We start from the raw sequence: 22,912 nt of genomic DNA on the forward strand, positions 1-22,912 counted from the left end.
GATTGTCCGTTCTCCGGAAATTCAAAGCCAGACTGTCATGGCGGCTCGTTCAGAATACAATCTCATATTGTACTAAACTAGTTCACTGAAACATGTTTTTGAAAACATTTTAAGCGAGAAATAGGCCGTGCAGTTGCTGAATCTGTCTTCATTTCAGCTCAACAAAGGTCAGTTTAAAAGATTTTCATATGTCAGATTTTGAGAGACTCTAGTCACGCTCATTCCGCTCGCCATTTTTGGGTGAGTCCCGACTGCCCTGCCTCCGACTGAGCATGTCAGGTTGGCCAAAATGAACGCCGACAGCCCCCCAGACTGACGACGGCACGGGACACACCAAACAGACTCGAGTCACTGACCTCGCCAGACTGTCCAACGGCCGATTATCGGCCTGGTGTGTCTCGGCCTTAAACCGAGCCCTGGGTATCCTGCTCTGTCTTTGAGAAAATGAAAGCTCAGATGGGCCGATCTGGAATCTTCTCCGTATGAGGTCATAAGGAGCAAGGTTACCTCCCCTTTCTCTGCTTTGCCCACCAAGATAATTTGGCCTATCCATGAGAGAGAGAGAGACATCATGGCTTGCAAACAAGCCGAGTGGCAGTTGGTCAAGGCCACATCCCCACCCTCCACCTTGCCCCCCCTCTCCTCCTCAGACACAGAAATGGCACATCCTAAGGAAAACTCATTGTGGGACTGGCTCTAGTGGCTGTTATTCTGCACCAAGGCTGAATTTCGGGAAAGAGACTTCAGATACAGTATTAGGGGACCACTAAGGTCTATATAAAAGCATCCAAAGAGCACCATGTCATGGGACCTTTAAAGGTGCTCTAAGCGATGTTGGGTGATGTCACTTCTTGTTGACATACAAAGTATTGTCAAACAAAACGGAGGCTAGCTCGCCCCTCCCTCCTCCTCATCCCGTTCCCTCCCCCTCCTTTCCGCACACTAACCCCCCAACCCCCACCCTCAAATCCTTCTTGTCAGTTATTGGCTGGAACACTGTTTGTTATGTTTCGTGGTGCAAGTTGGCCAGTTTGTTTTTGTTGCCGTTTGTGGAGCCTGGGCTGTCTACAGAGACCGCGTTTTTTTTACAGTGTGTTCAGGGGACAGGCAGCTGATAGTGAGGAGATGTTTGCTGTATGTGACAAAAACACGTGACATCGCTTAGAGCACCTTTAAAGGTCCCATGGCATGAAAATTTCACTTTATGAGGTTTTTTTAACATTAATATGAGTTCCTCCAGCCTGTCTATGGTCCCCCAGTGGCTAGAAATGGCGATAAACCGAGCCCTGGGTATCCTGCTCTGCCTTTATTGTTTTTTCATGCTATGATACTCTCTCACTTATCCTATTGTGTTACTGTATGTGGCCAAGCTTCCCAGACAACAGTCAAACCCATCATATCATTATATGAACAGGCACTGAAAATAATGGATCGGAAACCAACAATGTGGCACCACTGTTTGATAGTACAGAAATACCAAGCTTTTAAATTTTGATTGCTTTATTAACTTTTCTTAAACTGACTTTCAAATGTGCAAATAATCTAGCTCCAACCGTACTCTGTCCTTTTGTGACAAAAACAAATACAAGGAGAGTGGCCACTAGGGGAGCAGTGGGTGGCAACTGCATAGCAGAGGGGCACAAAACTACTTTCATGTCATGTTTTTCAGTGATAGGGACCCATTTCTGGAATAATTTACCAATCGAAATAAAAACACAAACTGAACTGAAAACATTTAATATAATGGTGAAATACTGGCTGAAAGAAAACCAAAAATGTAACCACTGAGTCAGTTGTGTTGTAGTAATGTATTGTCTGTGGATGCATGGCTGTTTGTATATGGTTGCCAAGGTTATGGTTAGGGTATAGGTGAGTGAGCGTGAGTGTCCGGGTGTTTGGGGTTTGTGTTGGTTTGCATCGTGATATGCTGTTCTGTGCAATGTGGTCACGACTGTGAAATGTTGATGTAATATATTAGTAACGTATTAGCTGCATGATCATGTAACTCACACTATGTAGTTTTTTTTTTTTTTTTTATTATATTTGGATTAACTTTTTAGAAAGGCCTGACCAAGGACTGGGGTTGCAATTTAGCCAATTGGCTAGAAACCTTTTATGCAACACATCTACTCACATTGTTATGGCTTGACTATGATAATTGTATGTAATAATGTGCGCTGCATTGTCCTTGATAAATAAACTAATAAAATTTTAAAAAAAAAAGCTCAGATGGGCCGAGCTGAAATCTTGCTCCTTATGAGGTCATAAGGAGCAAGGTTACCTCCCCTTTCTCTGCTTTGCCCACCCAGAGAATTTGGCCCACCTATGAAAGAGAGACATCATGGCTTGCAAACAAGCAAAGTGGCAGTTGGTCAAGGCCACACCCCCACCCTCCACCTTGCCCCCACACAAGCTCACACACTTTAACACAAGCCAGTGCATTCGGCTCAGTAGTCAATTTGTTTTTTGCTGTATAGCAGTTGGCCAACGGCTGTCTCATCTCCCAATACATCTGTGTGAAAAGCTTTTCATCGTCTTTTTACTTCCAGTAGCAAAACAAATGTGTAGCTTAATATTTAAAACAAATCTGTCTGGCACTTGAACATTTTAAAATAATGAAAGGTAATTTTGTTGTACTTGTATAGATTGGTTGGAGGGCAGGAAGTGTGTTTTGTTTTCTGGGTCAGTGTGTCCAAACTATTTGAATAGTGAGTGAATGCACCTGCACATACACATTAACGTGTTTGCATGCAAGCACACACACACGTGACTGTTTTTATATCTGCACGCTGACACACATGCACACACACAATGACATACAGATTGCACTGAATAAATGCTCTCCTTCAGGTGGAAGGTTACCGTGGAGACTAATCCAGGTGAGGATGATGCAAGCAGGACATCTGCTCGTAGGCCCACCGCCTCCACTTGTCCCCACTGATCTCTATACGCGGACACCCAAGCAGCTGGATTTCCCTGCAGAAAAAAAAACATAGAGAAATATGTAGATTATAACATTTTCTGTGCTAGTGTCCATGAGTTATCACACATAGAAAGACAATCAGTATTTTATTGTGATGCCAGGCGCACACAAACTGCAGTTGGGAGTTAAGTGTACAAACAGACAGAACAACTGCTACACAAGAGAGACTATTTTTGCTTGAGAGATTCAGACAAAGCAAGAATCTTTGCCATTCTTTTTTTTCTTCTATTGATTTCCAAAAATATAATCAGCTTGTTAACATGATTGCTATTTGTCATGCTCTCATTTTTGTTTCCAATATAGAATACATTACAGCTTATTGAGATAATTATTCTAAATGTTAACTTATCACTTTATTCCAGTAGCACTCCATACTCCATGTAATCAGAAAGTCAGAGAGCAAAGGTAAGAACTAGCCAATCAGGAGAGGGTAAAGGCCTAGAGCATTTGCATGACTCTTGATAATCGGTAACTGTCAGAGGAAACAGCACACAGCCTACAGGCAGAGCACACACACACACACACACACACACACACACACACACACACACACACACACACACACACACACACACACACACACACACACACACACACACACACACACACACACACACACACAGCCTCTGGAAAGCACTCTCTTTACCATTAACAGATAGCAGCAAACCATTTGACAGATACAAAAAATGTAATTATGTTACTGCTGTACAGATACAAACAATGTGGCCCTGTTCATAGGGTCACCGCCGGGCCAGCATGAGTCTTGAAATAAGAGAATGCAATCTTTGGGGTTTCCTGGTGGTCAAGTCAATTTAATTTATTTTGCCCAAAATCACACATATGTATTAGACCTTCTGTCATCATTGCACCCTTGATGTAGGAAAAGGAAGAAACCTCAGGTAGCAACAGAGGAGGGCTCAGACAGACATGCAATACATGTAGCAGTAGTAGAATTATAATATCGATAAACAGAATGACAATATTAATCAAATAGGAAATAACACATAACATGAATTGCTTAAAACATCAAATTTTTGCTTCTTTTCTAAACTTGATGTATACATTATATGTTATTTTTTGTGTGTATGCTTTCTCTGTTCACATTTAGCTGACGAAACTGCCGAAAAATGTATATAGGTAAGTTAATATAAAACTTAGTTACAACTAATGTATTTACAGTATATTGCATGTTTCTGGTTTTTGCATCATCTGGCCGACATGGGCTCCAGGGACCTTCTCTGTGTGTGTCCTAAAGATATGAAAGTAACAATAGAATCAAAAGGGTTTCAGTGAAAATATTTATCACGTACAGAAAAAAAAAAGGACTGGATCGCCAATGTAAGCACTGCTACACAAGTTTTGATGGAAAGTATCTGGCCTATTTGAAAGTTCTTCAGTTGTGTAATGTTGTTTGTCATGGCTGTTGATGTGTTTTGATGATAATGATGTGTGTAATTGTTGTTTAACTCGGTGTGTACTTTTCTTTTCTTTTGAGCGTAGCTGCTCGGGAACGCAAAATGAATTTCATTGTTAACTGACAATAAAGTTGTATCGTATTGTTTCATAATGTTGCTTTGAAAGAGTCAATTGTCAGGCTTATTTTAAATATGGTCAATATCACTAGATAGGATCCAGTGTAATATTTTCCCATCTTTTCCATACTGTTTCAAATTGTGATTTGACTGAATATATATATTCAGACTAATTTTTACGGGGGAAAAAAGCAGCAGTCTAAGCCACCATGAATGCTAAACAAATTAGCTGCTTGCTAATACGCTGTACAGGTCCATGAGATGGTAGGAAGGGTGTAGCAGCAGCAGGACCAGTTGGGACAGTCAGGGCAAGGTAACCAGGATACTGAGGAGTGTGAGCTTTCCCTTCCTCTGGCTTTAAACAAATATTGACTGGAGCTTAAAGCAGAGGCAAATAGGCTTTCAGGTAAAGAGTGGCATGTTGGGCAGGCTTTAAAATAAGGTCTTTTGTAAGGTGCTGGTACCTAAATGAGATGTGTTTTGAGATAATAAAGACTGAAAAGGACTTACCAAGGAAACAAAAACAATGTTAAGGGAATAATCTGCTGGAAAAACCAAAGGTATAAAGAAATGTACATCAAACTTCGGCTTGAACATTAGTGATTTCACTTCAGAAGTGCAGACATGACATATTCAGTGACAAAGAGATCCAAATGCCACAGAGGAACACATTACTTTTAATTGTAGGACATAATGTGTTTGATTTTCAGACAATGTGATTATTGGTGATTTGTTTTACTCGTATTACGCTTGGCTCACATGTACACTTCTATTGTAAAGCACTTGTGTTTGAATAGTCTATAGTAGAAACTTGAATGCCTCATATACATTGTTTAAGCGGACAATTTAATAAATTAGTCAATGGAAAAAAATTGGTCAGGGATTGTTATCTGTAACAATTTATGGTGCCTTCATAAGTTTGGGCACTATATGTTACTCTACGTAACTGTGCTGCTTTTGAATGAATGGATCAGTTTGAACTGGGAATGTAAAAGGGCAGTTTATTGTCTGGGCATCAATTTATTGTCTGAAATCCAAAATATTCAAACACTGCCTCCTAATCCGAGAGCTGGATAAAAGGAAAACACCAGCGTTCATTTAAATGACATTAAACATTAAACATAAGGAACAATAAATATAATGAATGGTAAACGTGATGGCTGAAAGTTGCATTATAGCATCCAAATGACAGATGGCCAATATCAGATGTCTGTGTGTGTGTGTGTGTGTGTGTGTGTGTGTGTGTGTGTGTGTGTGTGTGTGTGGTTAATGTTTAGTTAATGATTGACATAACCTCCCATTAAGCCCATCTCTCTGCTCCCTGGTGCTCGCCTGCAGCCTCAGTTCATGACGTAGGAGATGGACAGTAATGAATAGGCCCCCAGTGGAAAAAACATGCTGTCAACATGAATGTGCCAATGGAAAAGTGATTATCAAAAACCCACCAAAAGGGGGATACGGAGATTATCATCCCTGTCATTGTAAATATCAACCTTTTCAGTGCATGAGATATGATATCGTCCAGGGGCAGTTCAAACAGGCACATGCAGTCAAATACAACCGTGGACTAAGAAATAAACAGAGAATGACCATCACTGTGGACACAACGCCAGTTACAGCTTTATCAGTAGTGATAAGGTACTGACTTGAACAGACAGGTGTGTCTGTTAAAAGCGACAGGTTTTACATGAATATTTGGAATGATGTGATATTTATAATCCTGACTTTTACCATTTCAGTAAAAACAAGAGTTGGATTTAAACTGGAACTTTTTATTTATGAACGGCCTTGATTACCTGAATCAACCGATTCACTTGCTGTAACCTTTTCTGTGCTGTTCTGTACTTATTCAACAAAGAATCTTTACATTTCTACTCAAATGAGTCAGGAAATTACTTTTCTTTGAAAAGCTTATTTTTTTTTAATTTACCTTTGGATAAATGATTGTGACTTCATATAGCCAGGCCACAAGTTGTCCAAGGCTGACATGGCTTTCTTTGAGAGCACTGCCTGTTGCCAGCTGTATGCAAATAAGGCAATCTATTCATTGAAATATGGTTACACCTGGTGCTTTAGTCACTGAAACTATGTTGTTATCAAGTTGTCTCAGATAGAGCAATGGTCTTGGTCTAATGGCTAATGTATTTTTCTTAGAAAAGTCTTATATATTTTTCAAGATTTTCAAGACTTTCATTACTGTAATTTGGTTCACTCGTGCTGCAGCAATATGTGGCCTTACCCATCTGTCCTCCCCCATTTGGCGACCTTGAACCAACAAACTTTAAAACAACTCAAACAAAAACAACACTCCATTATTTGTCTGAAATGAGGCTTGACAGTGTTGACAACGGTGATGATGCTCCCATAACTAAGAACAAACTTTGTGTCTTTTCCAGTTGCCAACCCGTACCTGCATAACGCGAGCCGAACGAACAAAACTTCATCTTCAGGTATTGTACGTGAGGCTCAACGTGAAGCAAATACGGACATGAAAAAGTCACAAAAAGGATCACAGTGTGACTAGGATCCAGAGAAAGAGAGCGAGAGGTAGGGAGCGCGTAACAGCTGGCCTTTCTGTTGTCAGGTAACCTTTGGAAGAAGATTTGGGAGAAGTTAGAACACCATCAAATGCACACTCTTGTAAGAATGGATACTCTGAAGAAAATAAGAAATGAATGAAAAGCCTTACAGCCTACCTTTAGACGAGGCAAAGTGATGAAGGCCAAAATACGCGAGCTTGGTCAGTTTTGTCTCACCTTTTACGCGCACTGAATGTGTGCGGTTTGTGACAGGTATACCTTTTATACCTCTGCATGCTCTCTCTCTCTCTCTCTCTCTCTCTCTCTCTCTCTCTTACCCCCACCCCTCATGGATGAAAACGGTAGAAGATCCTCAGGGCGCGCACAGACACCTGTCGCACGGTGCGTTGCTCTGATCCAATATTGACATAAAGGGGGAGGGGTGCGACACACACGCACACACTAAATGCATTATTCCTACCAGCCCTTTTCCTCCATCCAAAAACGCCTTCCCTCCTCCTCTTCTGTGCCAGGCAACGTGTCTGACCTTTGTGCCTGCGTTAATCTGTAGAAAGGCGCATTGTAACGTCGCTACCTGCCGACTCAATTTGTCCTAGCGCCTGTTCGGGCATCATTTCCATATCATATGCCTTGCAAATGACTTTCTGCTGATGGGTGGCTCATCTTGCCCGACAACATCGGGAAAAAAGCTCATTGTGGAATCGTCCAGGTGTTATGGAAGGAAAATGCTTGGGGTTCAAACTACCACTAAAGGGTAAATCCACCCTAAAATATGAGGAAACATTGCTGTATTCATGTATACTTCCCCTAAGAGTACCAAGACTCACACATTAAACTCTCTAATTAACTCTAGCATGTGAAATCAGTTGTATAATGTATTTTGTGGCTCTGGAGGAGCTTTGTGAAGTCTGACAAAATGAACCTGATGATGTCATCATGTCATCATATTTAAGGCTTGAGACTGACATTGAAAATGGAGGGCATGGAGTTTGAAGATGAGAGTATTTAACAGGCAGTATGGGACTTGTAGGATCCAAGTTTGACTAATGCTAAGGACTAAAATATATCTCAGCCCCTGCTGCTTTAATTTTGACCATCATCTCTCACGAGTGCCTCAACTTTACAAAGGCACAATACAGAGAAGATGAGGGAAAGTTCAAAAAGAAATTTGAGCCAGAACAGTCACCAAGAAAGAAAACCCATTTAAAGTTTATTTTGAGGGGCGACCTCTAGCTCACCCAATAAGAGTGTACGCCCCATGTAGGCTGAGTCCTTTGCACCGGCGTGGGTTCGAGTCTGGCCTGCGGCCCTTTGCTGTGTGTCATCCCACCTGTCCTGTCTATCCACTGTTACTATCTAATAAAGGGAAAATATGCCCCAAAAAATATTTTAAGTTTATTTTGCACACATTTACCATATTTCATCATATAAATCAAAACCAACAAAAATATCATTTAATTGTATTAATATTGTTATAATTCATAATAATTCAATCACATTTACCAGGTGTAGTGATCACAACAATAAAACATTTTGAGACTCAAGATTCACATTGACAGAATTTGTGTAATTATTTGATTAGAAGCAATTGCTTCTATTTGATTTCTGTTGAATCAGGTTGTTTTCATTGATAATTCATAGTTTACCAGATTTATTTCTGATATTAGTTACTTTTATGGAGGCTTATATGGAGTTATACAAGTCAACAAAAGGTGGATTCAACTTGCACTTAGGATCAAATAAGAAAAAAGGAAAACCAGCAACTAAAATTACTCTAAAGAGTCTCCAATATCCTGTAATAACCAAATATTACCAGGGTACCTTGATTGTTGATACATTACTCAGCCTCGTCTGTATACAGGTGATGGTTCTTATCAATATAACAGTGTAATTTAAAAACAATTATATAAACCTTGCTAAATCACATCGCAGTGGAGAGAACCCGGTGTAATCCCAATTTTACAGTGGTTCAAAAGGCAGCTGAGGTTTAAACCTAACATTTAAATATATATATATATATCTGTAGATTATAACACCTGATTGTAAATTGATCAGCATCAAAGTTCAATTTATAAAAGGTTAAATAATAGATATCCAATGGCATCTCACTTCTTTCACCTCAAGGAACAACAAAAAACATGAAAAACAGTATTATTACAGGAAGTACATACAGAAGTGAAACAATATTTAACATTAAACTTGGAAGAAAAAAAACGTGTTCATTCAACAAATGATTTATTGAAGTATTCAGTCAAAATTTGTACATGGAGGGAAAAAGCCAAACAAGGTTGCCATTAGATAAAACATGTATCCCTTAAATCAAACAAAGGCATACCTTTAAGAATACCTTGAATTAGCAGTAACAGCACAACTGCCATGGCTCCAGGACACACTGCATACAAAATAAAGACTTTTTAAAAGGGAGGTGTCACAAAATAAAGGCAATTCTCCTTTGTCTAAGCAAAACTTGTTTATCTACTCTTTTTGGAGAGACAAGATTACTGATCATGTCATATAACTGAATTCATATCACTTTAGAAAAAGGATTGCCTCACCTCAGCATTGTTAGCAATATGGACGGCAGACATTGGACTTAATCAAGACAGTTGACTAACCCGGCTGCATTTAGCAATCCCTCATCTTGTAATCAAAAACACAATCTCAGGGGTTACACACTGATCATCTAAAGTAATACTAAAAATAAATGTCAAGATGGCTGAACACTGTTCAAACGATCTGCAATGTTTTTTCATATTCTCTTCAGGGAATTGCAATCAATCAGGTACATCAAAAGCCATCCTTTTGTAGTTGACCTATAAATTCATTACTTTAAGTGTTCCATTTATAAAAAATAAAATAAAAAAAGCATAATCAAGTCAGGACAACAGTCAAAACATTTAAAACCCATTGTCTATTACTGAATTGTAACTGACCATGCTGTTCCATTTGCTATAAAATTAACTAACTGTACATACTTTGTGAAGCTGGAGCTCAACATGACACAGAGATGTGTTTCGGAGTTAAAGAGACTGCCTTGCAGTTATTGCCGTGTCTTTGATCATGTTAAAAAGTGATGCTTAAGATGTAAACTGGAAAATGCCCTGAATTACAACCTACATCTTATACATCCATGAAGTAATAGCCATTCCCACTCTTATTTGTGACATAAAAAAGCTTCAGCCTGACTGGAAGCAGTAGTCTTTGTCAAGGCAATGACACCTTCTGCTTTGAAAAACAAATCATCAGGTGAGTTTGGGAGTTTAGCAGCCAAATCAAAAAAAAAAAAAAAAAAAAAAAAAACTAGCCATTCTAGGTTATCCACATTTTATCTCCAACTCTCCATGGTTAGACATGGACAGAAGGAATCAAATCTTACTTAACGGAATACTGAAACCTTCTCCTTATTCTGTTGAAACCTGATCATAAAGTACCTTAGCAGATACACTTCAGGTCAAGTTGTGCAGTTTATTAATTAGGAGGGAATCAGAAGAACACAGTTAATGCAGCTTATTAAACAGGACAGAATCAAAAGAGTGCATTTACATATGTTCAACAGTAAAGTGTCGGGTTCCCCACTGCTGCAAATGTCTGCATGTTTCTATGTAAACAACTATGGTCACACTGGTGTAAAAGAGAAAAATACTTTAAGGTAATCCGCAGAGGTCCTTTATTAGAGTGGCAGGATAAATTTGAAATTAGACGTAATGATGCAGAGGAGACTCTTTTGTTGAGCTCCTATTGGCTACTCTGGCCCAGTCTCTTTGTGTAAGCCTCCCAGCCGGACTTTCTGTATGATTCAACAGCTTTCAGCCTATCAGGGGCCTCCAGGATACCCCGACCGACGATGATGACATCAGAGCCTTTGTTGTAGAGGACTTCCTCTGGGGTGGAGTACTGCTGGCCCAACCCATCACCTGCAAGAGAAAGAGGGGGAGGGTGTTGAGGGGTGCGAGGAGGACTATAGCAGGCCCAGCAATCATTTCTTGTACTATAGCTCATCCTTGTGTTAAAGAGGAGTCATAACACCACATCAAGAGCAGAGTGGAAAGGCATCAAGTTACACCCTTTTCCTGTCTATGTTTAAGGCACTTACAAACCTATAAATCACCATAAAAAAATAAAAATCCTACCGCACATTAAGTCTGCCAGGTTGTGCCAGGCATTGTCCTACTATTGGGATATTATGTATAAAAAGGGCTGGTTTCCTATATTCTTCAACCAATACCAATGTTAACACATCAAACACCCTTAAAGCGGAAAGTTAGCACTTTAACCTAATAGTAATGGTTTCATTTCAAATCTGATGGAGTACAGAGCAAAACCATTCTAAACGTGTCACTGTCCAAACACATACAGTATGGGACACACTGTATGAGGTTCAACCTTGTTGTAGTGGTTCATTTATTTATTTTTTTAAACACACGGTATGTGCCTCTCCTAGGTGAGACAAAGTAGGTGCACCAAAAAGTACACTATAACACAAAATGCATCCAAAATCAAACTGTGTGTATGCATGTGTGCATTATGTGTGTCACATGATTTCAGTTTCCTCTTAAAATGTGAACATGTACTTAAAATGTAAATATAAACATATTAATGTAAATTACATCATTTGTAGGAAAAAAAATCGACCGAATACAAAGAAATGGCAAATGCAAGTCTCTTTAAAATAAGAGTCAAATGTACCTCCAGCCTGCATCTGCACCCCGGGGGTCATGTGGATGAACTCTGGCCTCTGGGTGATCTTAGAGCCACAGATAAAGCCAATCACAAAGTCTGACTGCTCCTCCGCCATCTTCAGCTGTAAAGACAGATAGCATAGATAAACAACTGTTAACCGAGATAGAGATAGAGATAGATAGATAATTTGAGTAAACTTAGCTTACCACAGCCTTTGTGTATTCACCAGTAGCCAGTGACCCCCGGGAGCTCATCTGTGCTATGAGTAAACAGCCTCGGCCCAGAGGCTTTCCTACAGCGCTAAGGCCCTTCACGACCCCGGGCCCCGGCACCCCGTGGGCATTCACTATGTGGGCCCAAGACGAGATCTGGTACAACCCACCTGGGAAATGGATTAAGATACGTAAAGATACTAAAAATATACATACAAAAACAGGCATTTTAAAAGACAGGTGCATTTCACACAAAAGCCCAAATTTGAATTTAAACCCTCTCACCTTCATACTGATGCTTGACTGTGTTGCCAATGTCAGCAAACTTGCGATCTTCAAAGATGAGGAAGTTGTGTTTCTCAGCCAAAGCCCGCAGTCTCTGGCTGAAGGCCGCTGTGTAGTCCTGTTAGCAGACATGCAGAGCATTAGATTAGGTGTCCTGACAATATTCTTTGTGTAAAATTTGGACTGGTTTTCCCTCCGACCTTTAGGATGTCTACATGGGTCTTCAGCATGCAGATGTTGGGACCCAGAGAGTCGGCTAGCTGAAGAAGCTCCTCGCTGCTCGTCACGTCGGCGGACACACAGAGGTTAGACTGCTTCTCCTCCATGGTCTTCAGCAGCTTTGACGCCAGAGGGTGGACGTCTGCAGACAGGAGGAGGGAGAGACTGAATGAATTTCAATTTTCAAAATGCCAATATTCACCATTTTAAATGACACCACCTCTGAACAAAACGACCGTTTACAAATGGAGAAAAATTAAATGTACAAAATGCTTTTCGAGTGATCGCTAAAAATCACGCCAAGAGAGTGGAAAGTATGCGTCTTTAAAGTTGGATGTAACCTTGCAAAGATATATTGTCAGTTATATTCACATTTGCCTACTAGTGCTGGCCATTTGACCAACTCGGAAGGCTACATACTGGGTAGTTTGGCTCTGTCTGCGTAGCTCAGCCTATTGTTCTGTTCCATACATGGCTTCTTGGTGGCAGGGACCCCATTGCCATTCTTCTCCTTGGGGCTGAAAGAGGCATAGTGCAAATGTTACTTTGCAGTTGTGACATAGGGAGGAGTTTACAAGACCTGGTCTCCTACCTGTTCATCTAAGAGTAGAACAACTTAAGCTGAACCATATGTTTAACATTGTTAATGGCCATGCCCCCAAATATGCTCTAATGTAACCATGGTCCACACGCAGCATTGCCATAATACCAGGGCCAGCATCTGCTGTTGCATAGTTCTTAGAGCTACTAATGAAAAAAAAAAAAAAAAAAAGTCTTTCTTTTACACTGGTATCATGGCATGGAATAGTTTGCCTAATGCTACAAAACTATCATCACGAGGGATTTTTAAAAAACACAGGTCAAGCAACTTTTATGGAACAAGTTGAATATTTATTGACAAATTGGAGAGTTTTTACAGCATTTTTTGTTTTTTTATTTAGTTTGTTTTTATGTGATTTTTTTTATTATACCTCCCTCCTCATATTGTATGGCTTTTTAGTCTGGTTTGTTTGCTTCCTGTATATTGTTTCATGTGTGCAACACCAAGGACCGTGCTGGAAATAAGTATTTTACTTTAGCATGTTATCCTTGGGATTACGGTTTCATCATCTTGATTCAGAAATCAATCAATCAATCAATCAATCAATCAATCAATCAATCAATCAATCAACATGTAAAGTACTTGTTAAAACACACACCCCATTTTAGGGAGAGGGAACTGTGCGACTGTACCTGAACGTGTTGTTGTCCTGGATGAACGTGCGGACATTCTGGGCAGTTTGAGCGTCGATGCGTTCAGCTGCCAGCAGCACATTGAGCAGCTTGAACATAGAGATGATGGGATGGAGCTTGATTCCCTGAGAAGCCAACATATCCACACCGCCTTGCTCTCTGTCCATTAGTACCACTGCATCTGTCACCTAAAACAAATACAAGATTTCAAAAAGAGGATTACGCCCACTGGGGCCAGGTTTAAGATGGCTGCTGCCCTTGGTAAACTTATTACAGTACTTGATGGACTTTTATAACATTTACAGTGATTATTCAAACAAAAAGCATCCATGTTATACTATCATCCCTATGGTAATCTTTTTTTTTTTTTTTTTAAACTGCACCTTCAGTCCCCCTTTATTGAGCACTTCAGCAGTCTCCAGGATGCTGCTGCCACTGGTCACTGTGTCCTCGATGATCAGACATATGTCCCCCTCCTGAAACGAGCCCTCCACCAGACGCTTGGTTCCTAAAAAGGGTTACATAAAGAGCCTTATCACTCCCTATTCTGGGCAAACTGGTGGTGATGGCGCAGTGGATATGACACATGCCTTTGGTGTGGGAGATCTGGGTTTGATTCCCACTGTGATACATCAACCAATGTGTCCCTGAGCAAGACACTTAACCCGTAGTTGCTCCAGGGGAGTGCGACTTCTGATATATAGCAATTGTAAGTCGCTTTGGATAAAAGCATCAGCTAAATGACATGTAATGCTGAGTCATAGTGTCGGTTACTCTAATTCAAGGCCTTGGCAGAGTCATCTTCCAATGGAGAAAAGGTTTCTGCTGATTCACAAATATGCTTCAAATCACATATGTATGGTCAAATTGTCTTAGGAGAGAGAGAGAGAAACTTCACTTTCAGGACTTAAGTCAATATTTTTCAGCTTTGTAGGGCCAGAGGAATGTCACTAGTTGGCCAACAGCTTTGCATGCATGTCAATGTCCACGTTAAAAATAAAAAAAAGAAATAAAAAGAAGGAACAATGCACATGTCTAAAGCCAGCTGAGACTTTAAAAAAAGAAAAAGAAATCAGCTCCCAATTACACAAGTCCGAATATAGGGATGGAACAGTCAGGTTTGTCTTTGACAGCTGAGAGAAAAGGCCTATTACATCAGTTGTCGCCAAAACTGTGCCAGTAGTGAACATTTTAACCTTTATGGCGCAACAGCGGCTCCATATGATATCAAGGTATCATTGTGGGTGGGAATTAGAATGTATTTATTTGATTGTTTTTGCTTTTTGAATGAGCTTAGGATCTGATACATATCACTATCCAGATTAAAGTTCTACAAAATGGGACAATTCTAAACCACAAACATCCATCCCAACAAAAGTCATTCTTGTGGTTTCTTACGGTTGACGAACAAATCCAAAGGGGAATACTTATAAAGGCTTGATTAATAAAACTGACAAAAGCCCAGCCACCCACCATAGTCCTTGGCCTCCTTTCGCCTGATAAGCATGGGCAGTTCATGTCTAGAACAGATGATTGTGGCCAAAGGCAGGGCTGTGTATGGAACCCCACACACCAAGTCAAACTGCAGTCCCTCTTCCTGCACTCGCTGGTAAATGAGACTTGACACCTGCAAATAAAAAAACAAAAAAGGGGTCCAGATTCTAATGTGGCAGTGTTGTAGGTGGGGGCTACACTACACTACACTACATTACTGGGCAATCAACACAACAGGCAATCAAAACCTGAATTGTCATTCACGCTTTTCATTTGCTGTCCCCGATTAGGTTTAAACTCTATAAAATCCTTTTTTCTAAAACCTCCAGAGGCGATAAACTCAACAACTTTGTGAAAACTGTTTTTGGTGGAACCTTTTATGTTTTAACATGACCAAATATTGGCAAGATATACCATATCGTTAAGTGTTGGAGCAGTATTAACATTTTTAAAGACGATAATGTTAAATGTTTTTTTAAACTGTGTCAAGGAGATGTTGACTGAAATGTGTGATTATTTTGGAGGCTAAAGTAAATGTGTTTGCAATAGAGAGAATTGTAGCGATTTCTGTTTCTGATTTTTTTTTTTAGACTAGGCCTATATGAGGGGCAGTCCACACAATCGTATATTGCATATTTGCATCTTTCATGTAGGTCTCTCGTCCCTGAATGAGGCTTACTGAAAAATGCCAGCCCATATTCACAAACTTAACGTATCTGAAAAAGGTATAGCCAGTCCGATATTTACCTCGTTACACTCTTCTTCCTTGTTTTTAGCCGTGTGTATACATAATATACTAAAAACAAGGAAGACAAAAATCTAAATATGCATCCCTATTAGGATAAATAGATATTATATTTTACTCGAACATAAAGTCCTGTGGGATTGAACGTGTTGATTAGCCCTGAAGCCCAAGTAGTTGCATGAAGTCACTACTTTAATAAGTCAAAAAGCAAAAGGCTATGAATCTGAACACATTTAGGTATTGCCCTTCTCCAGCTGACCATCCCAAAAATGCACCAGAATACAGGAAATCACATCTACCAAATTCAACATTTTTTACTGTTTGCACTTGATTTTGCACAAATAGAGTAGTGGAGGGGGGGAAGGGTCCTTATGCATCTGTGCCCAAGGGGACAGTAATTCATAATCCGTCACTGTATTAATACATAACCTCACTGTATTCATTTATAACGTAACATCATAGCGTGACATTTGTGTCAATAATCGTTAAGCACAGGTGACTCCGCCTGGTGGGAGGGGCCCCCCAAATCAAATTCTGCTTAGGGCCCCCAAAAGGCTCGGGCCGGCGCTGATTTCTGTGTATGTACTTTGAGCGTAAGCACCCACTGCCGAAAACACCCACGTGCGCACCAATATCACATTACTTCAACACGAGGAAAACTTCCCGTTACGTTGTAGCGTGAATATGACATTTATTCTTTGGATAATGTAATGTTATGTTGAACAGTTGTCCCTTAAGCACATTTAATTTAAAGTGAATCAGGTCGTGCGGAGGGAAGAGCACCACGTGTTTACCTGGTTCATGAGCGCGGGGTAGGACACGAGAACCCTCAGGTCGATATAAATGGGTGTCAGCATGCCGCTCTTCAACTTGTATTCTCCAAATTTCACCGCGTTCACATCGTGGAGCTTCAGGATTAAACTGTCAATGGAGACGTTTTCCATCTTGTCTGTATTCAGGTCAGGAGATCTGCTAGACTTGCACTTACTCTTTACTTACTCTTTACTTCCTCAGCAGCTGCAACACTTCCGCTCTGGTTTCTTCAGAATAAAAGCACTGTCCCTACTCTGATGTTAGAGAGTATTTACTCTACTGTACTACAATGTCCAGTACAATGTCAGGTCTTAAAGTTCGGCTAAATTGTTTAGGGCCTGCAGCGGGTTTTCTTGTTCATGAAGCCTACAGAGTTGAGCTTAATTCGAATTAAGTTAAATTGAAAGTCTGCAGGAACTCAAATGCAACATCCGTTTAATAGGTAATTATTGAGAGCAACATCCCAGCAAACACATACCCCTTAGGGAACGTTCCATAAAGGTTCTCTGAAGGTAATTTTTGGCATTCCAATCACCCCAAGAGAGTTTGCAATTGTTATGGATGCCATCCCATCTGGTAAGTAGGAGAAAATGAAAATACTCAATTAAAAATACCTTACAGTTGTATTGAAGTAGACTACGGCAAGGTTGTAAAATGTTTGTTTAAAGCACTTGAATAAGAAATTCATGTGTTCTATTAAGGTTATTTTTTTTTACCTTCAGCTAACCTTCTCTGAACGTTCCCTAAAGGTTCTGTAAAGGTTAGTTTTGTAGAACTTTTAAAGAACCTTTAGGGAACGTTCCCTAAAGGTTCTCTTAAGGTTATTTTTTTTACCTTCAGCTAATTAGCTTAATTAATAATTACAGTAATGTATTCCTTTTTGCTGTAACGCAGTAATATAACGCATTACTAATTACATTTCGGTAATTATTACCCGTTACAATCTCAGTAACGCGAGTTACAACACATTTTAACGCAACATTTTTTTTAAATTTCCCAACACCGCGAAGCATTTGTTCACAGGAAAAAAAAGCCGTGAGTATTATTTCATAACATCTGTGTCCCAACAGGTGACGGTACGTCAGCGCGGACAGCAGTGTGTCCGAGCCGCTGACAGATTTAAACATGTCGGGAATTCATGTTTAGGTTGTTACACGTAAATCACTGCAGTGTATCAGCCGTGGAGAGTAACTATGCCTGTACTGGAATGGCTTGACGACCAAAAACGCTTGTCTTTTACTGTGACCATTTAATGTTCAATATGTTTCTGTCATGAACGGTAATAATTATTACAGATGCAGTTTTACAAACAAGAAAGTGAGCAACTTAGCTTGACGGACATGTTGCATCCATAGACAGTATTTGTTGCATCAACAACATGCATAACAGTTGCATCTCAGTAAGCTAGCAAGAGTACACAAGGTACACAACCGACAACTTCCGTGTAGGCTACTTCAAAATTAAAGCACTTCCTGTGACGGTTCGCAGTAAAACTAAATTACTGTTAAACAAATAAGGTTGTGGACCTTTTCACATAGCTGTAAATCAAGTACTGTAAATAATGTAAATAGTGAGTTTTAATCACACTATAATTGACAATTTCCTTTAGACCGTTTTAAACTAAACATGAATTTCTTATTCAAGTGCTTTAAACAAACATTTTACAACAATGCCGTAGTCTATTTCAATACAACTGTAAGGTACTTTTAATTGAGTATTTTCATTTTCTCCTACTTACCAGATGGGATGGCATCCATAACAATTGCAAACTCTCTTGGGGTGATTGGAATGCCAAAAGTGTGAAGGAATTCAGAATAATTCAGCAATGATCCATTATCATTTAGTAGTTGTACTAGAATTATGTTATTATTGAACCAAGTTTTATAAAATAAAGATTTATTCTTGAACTTAATAAGCCAATTATTCCACACTGAGAAAAATGTGAAGTGAAATTTACTTAGAAAAAGCTAGGCAACAATTTCCACACAATTTCTTAGTAAATTTGACACAGTAAATTCTCAAGTAAACAATACTTACAATGTAAGAACGGTTTCTATCAAAGGCACTCAAGTAAACTTAACTAGCAAGTAGTAAAATGTACTAAGCAATCATGAATACAATTTAGTGAAAAACTAGTAAAACTTACTAAGGAATAGTGTGTAACATTTAGTGAAAAACTAGTAAAACTTACTAAGGAATAGTGTGTAACATTTAGTGAAAAACTAGTAAAACTTACTAAGGAATAGTGTGTAAAATTTAGTGAAAAACGAGTAAAACTTACTAAGGAATAGTGTGTAAAATTTAGTGAAAAACTAGTAAAACTTACTAAGGAATAGTAATTAAAATGTCACATATACAGAAAATTGCAAGTAAATTTTGCTTAAGTGCTTTAGATAGAAACTATTCTTAAATTGTAAATACAATTTACTGACAATATACGTGTGGAAATTGTTGCCTAGCTTTTTCTAAGTAAATATTACTCCACATTTGACCCCCTTTGCATCTAATAGCAAAACTAATGTAACAGTTATTAGCTTTTCAGTTTTTTATACTTTAGGGATATTTATATAAAATCAACTTAAAAGGTCCTAAGATAAGGCTACAAAACATGAAACATACTTTTAAATAACAGCACCTTTATTGTGTTTACTACACTGGTGCAAAGATTAAAGCAACAGCTTACAATCACTCCAACACAGTACACTGAGATAAAACATCTAAAATTGGCAGTTAAAAAACATTAAACGCTTGATGAAAATGTGTACAGATCAACTGCAGAGCATCTTTTATAACATGTCCAATCAAATTAGCAAAGTATCACTTCAAATTGCAATAGTTTAGCAAGAGACATAAGTGCACTTATAACTTCCTAATTGTATTGTATGCTTGCACAGGCTAAATACAATTAATTATTTCAACATCAGTATGATAATATGGATATACATTTCCTCTCATGCAGGCGTGAGAACGGAAGTGCTAGTTGGGCATTGGCTGTAGTCTTTGTGGTGTCTTAGTTTTAAAATCGCTAAGCGACCCTGCAATGCTTCCTCACCCCAAGTTTGGGAACCATTATAACCACTCCTTCCAGAAAAATGAGTTTTTTTGTGATTGTTGTGGGCAAAAATCCTTGATTATGCGGCACGTTTTCTTAAAAATTGCGATGGAATATGCGGGATATTTATGCAATTTTATGCGATGAAATTGCGGGAACTTGCAAAAATTGCAAGAACTTGCAAAAACTGCGGTTTGATGAAAAAGAGAAAACACCCGTTTTTTGAGGATGTTCACATCGCGTAATTACATCACTTCATAACATTCCCATGGCAACAGGGGGAAATGGCTGCTCTTGTGTGAAATAAACGCAACATTTTTCAACTTTTGGCTAAGATATTTGTGACTTTTTGCAACGAAATTATGGGATTATGAAATCATGCAAGCCCTCCATATTTTGCACGGAAATCTGCAATTAATGCAGCGTATTTGAAAAAATGCATAAATATGCGGACTTTGACTGATTATGCATTGAATTATGCGATCGCATAATCGCGTTTTGCTGGAGGGACTGTATAACAATATACATACACGGCTCTTGGAAAACATGCTTCAACAGTAATAATGCATATCAATGAATTAACAAGTGGTTAACTTGAGATGGATAGCTGCTTCTAAAACCATTTTGCTCTGCTAAACACCATAATTATGAACTGCAGGTTAAACAATACAGTAAGGTCAGAAACATGCGCAAATTCAGTCGTCTTAGAAGTTTGTTGTGTAGAGACTGTACTTTGGGAGAGATCTTCAGGACATCCAGCTCCAGAAAGAGCTTCTGAAACACTTCGAATGTGTATTTCATCTTTGGTGGGTAACTTAAGTTCATTGCATAGACAAAGCCCATGAGCAGAAGGCAAGCCTTTGCCACATATCTGCAATCATCAAGCACCTCAGTTCCCTCGATGATGATGGACACATCTGCAGGGGTGTGGTCCTCACCTGCTGAACTTTCACGGAGGACAAAGATCTTCATGACATGCCCAGCATACTCCTCTTTGATAGCTTCTCTGCTAACATCCTGTCAAAACATGTGAATCTGTGCTTAGATGCAACATACGTATAATATGTTTTTTTTTTAAAGTTCCTGAATATGGTGATGCACAGGGTTAGTAAGTAAGTAAGTGCCAATTTAATGCAGTCTACATATGATGCAACAGAAATAAGCTCCGAATTAGGTTAATGTTGAATAATATGGATTATAATGATAATTTCTTTCTACACAGATAGACAAGTTATTATGTAGGGAATTTATTATTTATTGGTTGAAGTATGACTAAGTATGAAGGCAGCTTGGTTAATACAATATCTGCTTTGTTCCAAGCATGAAATAAAAACAAATAAGTATACTGTATTCAGTGTAGCAGAAATAACATCGGCTTTGGGTTTGACAGGCTTAAATCTTCTATTCTAATGAAAAATTAAATTTTAATGATTTAAAATAATTAAATGCTGAAATAATTGAATGAATGTAATGCCCTAACATTTGTTAGCCTAAACTTTGCTAGTCCTATAAACATATTTGTCCCCCCACATAGTTGCATAAATTAGTTACAAGTAGAGATATTAATTTACAAATGTTAAGATTATATTACTAAACTGAAGAACAAACGCATGTGTGGACACAATCATTTATCAAGTATCAAAAACAAATTGTCAAAATGTACCTGATAGTCTTTGATGAGTTCCTCTCCAGACTCTCCAAGGTACTCCATCAGGCAGCGGATGATGGCATCCCTTCTGCTTTCCACGTGTTGCTGTTTAACACAGAGACATGTGGAATGTTATAAAGAGAACACTACATAACTGTGAACTCACTCATGTATATTAAAGCCAGACTGATTTATCAGTATCCACGCATAAGTTTTCTGATCTATTCCAAAATGAACATTTGATAAGTAAACTTTGACGTCATGTCATTATTAATCCTGTACAACAGAGGGATCTGTGCTGCTGCTCTATGTAAAGTTAACAAAAAAGGACGAATAAAATGCAGCTTGTCAAGAAATGTAACAGCTAGAAACTAGAAACCAGCACAAAAATGAAAATTGTTAACATAAGCCATGTATACAGTACAAATAGTCACCAAAGAAAATTTAGAAGGGCGAGGCGCTGCAACTCAGTCAATTCCGGTATGTGTCACATGTTTGTCCACGGCCCCACCTCTTTAAAAGAGCAGCGGCATAATCTGCCAGACCTAAATTCATTCCGCGAGGTTTAAGCATCAAGGACCTTTGAAAAAAGTATTTTAGCATGATTTTTAAACTAAGATGCGTTTAACAAATGGCAAACTCCTTTAAGAAATAACTTAAATTTGTGTACGTAATGTAAGAGCATTAAAAAAAAAAAAAAAAACTATGCTGAGATACATTTCTGGTTTCTGTGGCGGAGTTTCACACACTCAGTCAGTATGTAAAATAAAGCCACACTAGAGCACCGCTTACTGTGCTCCATGGCTGCAACACAACAAGCGCCTGGCCACTTCGGAAAGCAAAACTTGCGCATGTAAAATTTGGAACCCATGATCAGATTTGAAACCAAAACCCAAGTAGGAATTGGTTCTCGATGCCCAGCCCTAGTTGTGAATCTAGCAGCACAGTGTGTGTTACAGTTTGTGTGAGTCCCAAAGCTTAACAACAACTTCAAGTTCCCATGGTATGAAAATTTCACTTCATGAGTTTTTTTAACATTAATATGAGTTCCCCCAGCCTGCCTATGGCCCCCCAGTGGCTAGAAATGGTGATAGGTGTAAACCGAGCCCTGGGTATCCTGCTCTGCCTTTGAGAAAATGAAAGCTCAGATGGACCAATCAGGAATCTTCTCCTTATGATATATATTGATCATTAGGAGCAAGGTTACCTCCCCTTTCTCTTTTTATATAGACCACTAAAGGTCTACATAAAAGAGACTTCAGATACAGTATTAGGGGACCTCTAAGGTCTATATAAAAGAGACTTCAGATACAGTATTAGGGGACCACTAAGATCTATATAAAAGAGACTTCAGATACAGTATTAGGGGACCACTAAGGCCTATATAAAAGAGACTTCAGATACAGTATTAGGGGACCACTAAGATCTATATAAAAGAGACTTCAGATACAGTATTAGGGGACCACTAAGGCCTAT

At 39.0% G+C, this 22,912-nt stretch overlaps 1 protein-coding gene across 1 annotated transcript; it reads right to left on the reverse strand.

Annotated features, from left to right (window-relative positions):
• Nucleotides 1-10,506: 10,506 nt before the first annotated feature.
• umps (uridine monophosphate synthetase) lies at nt 10,507-17,129 on the reverse strand. The gene is made up of 10 exons (XM_028592102.1): nt 16,718-17,129; nt 15,158-15,311; nt 14,068-14,192; nt 13,685-13,872; nt 12,872-12,969; nt 12,433-12,593; nt 12,233-12,350; nt 11,942-12,117; nt 11,742-11,856; nt 10,507-10,969 (listed from the first exon to the last, which is right to left on the reverse strand). Exons 1-10 carry the CDS (start codon nt 16,865-16,867, stop codon nt 10,791-10,793), a joined length of 1,464 nt encoding a protein of 487 aa, XP_028447903.1. The 5' UTR covers nt 16,868-17,129; the 3' UTR covers nt 10,507-10,790.
• Between the last annotated feature and the right edge of the window lie 5,783 nt (nt 17,130-22,912).

This window comes from Perca flavescens, chromosome 11, assembly GCF_004354835.1.
Source record: "Perca flavescens isolate YP-PL-M2 chromosome 11, PFLA_1.0, whole genome shotgun sequence".
NCBI lineage: Eukaryota > Metazoa > Chordata > Actinopteri > Perciformes > Percidae > Perca > Perca flavescens.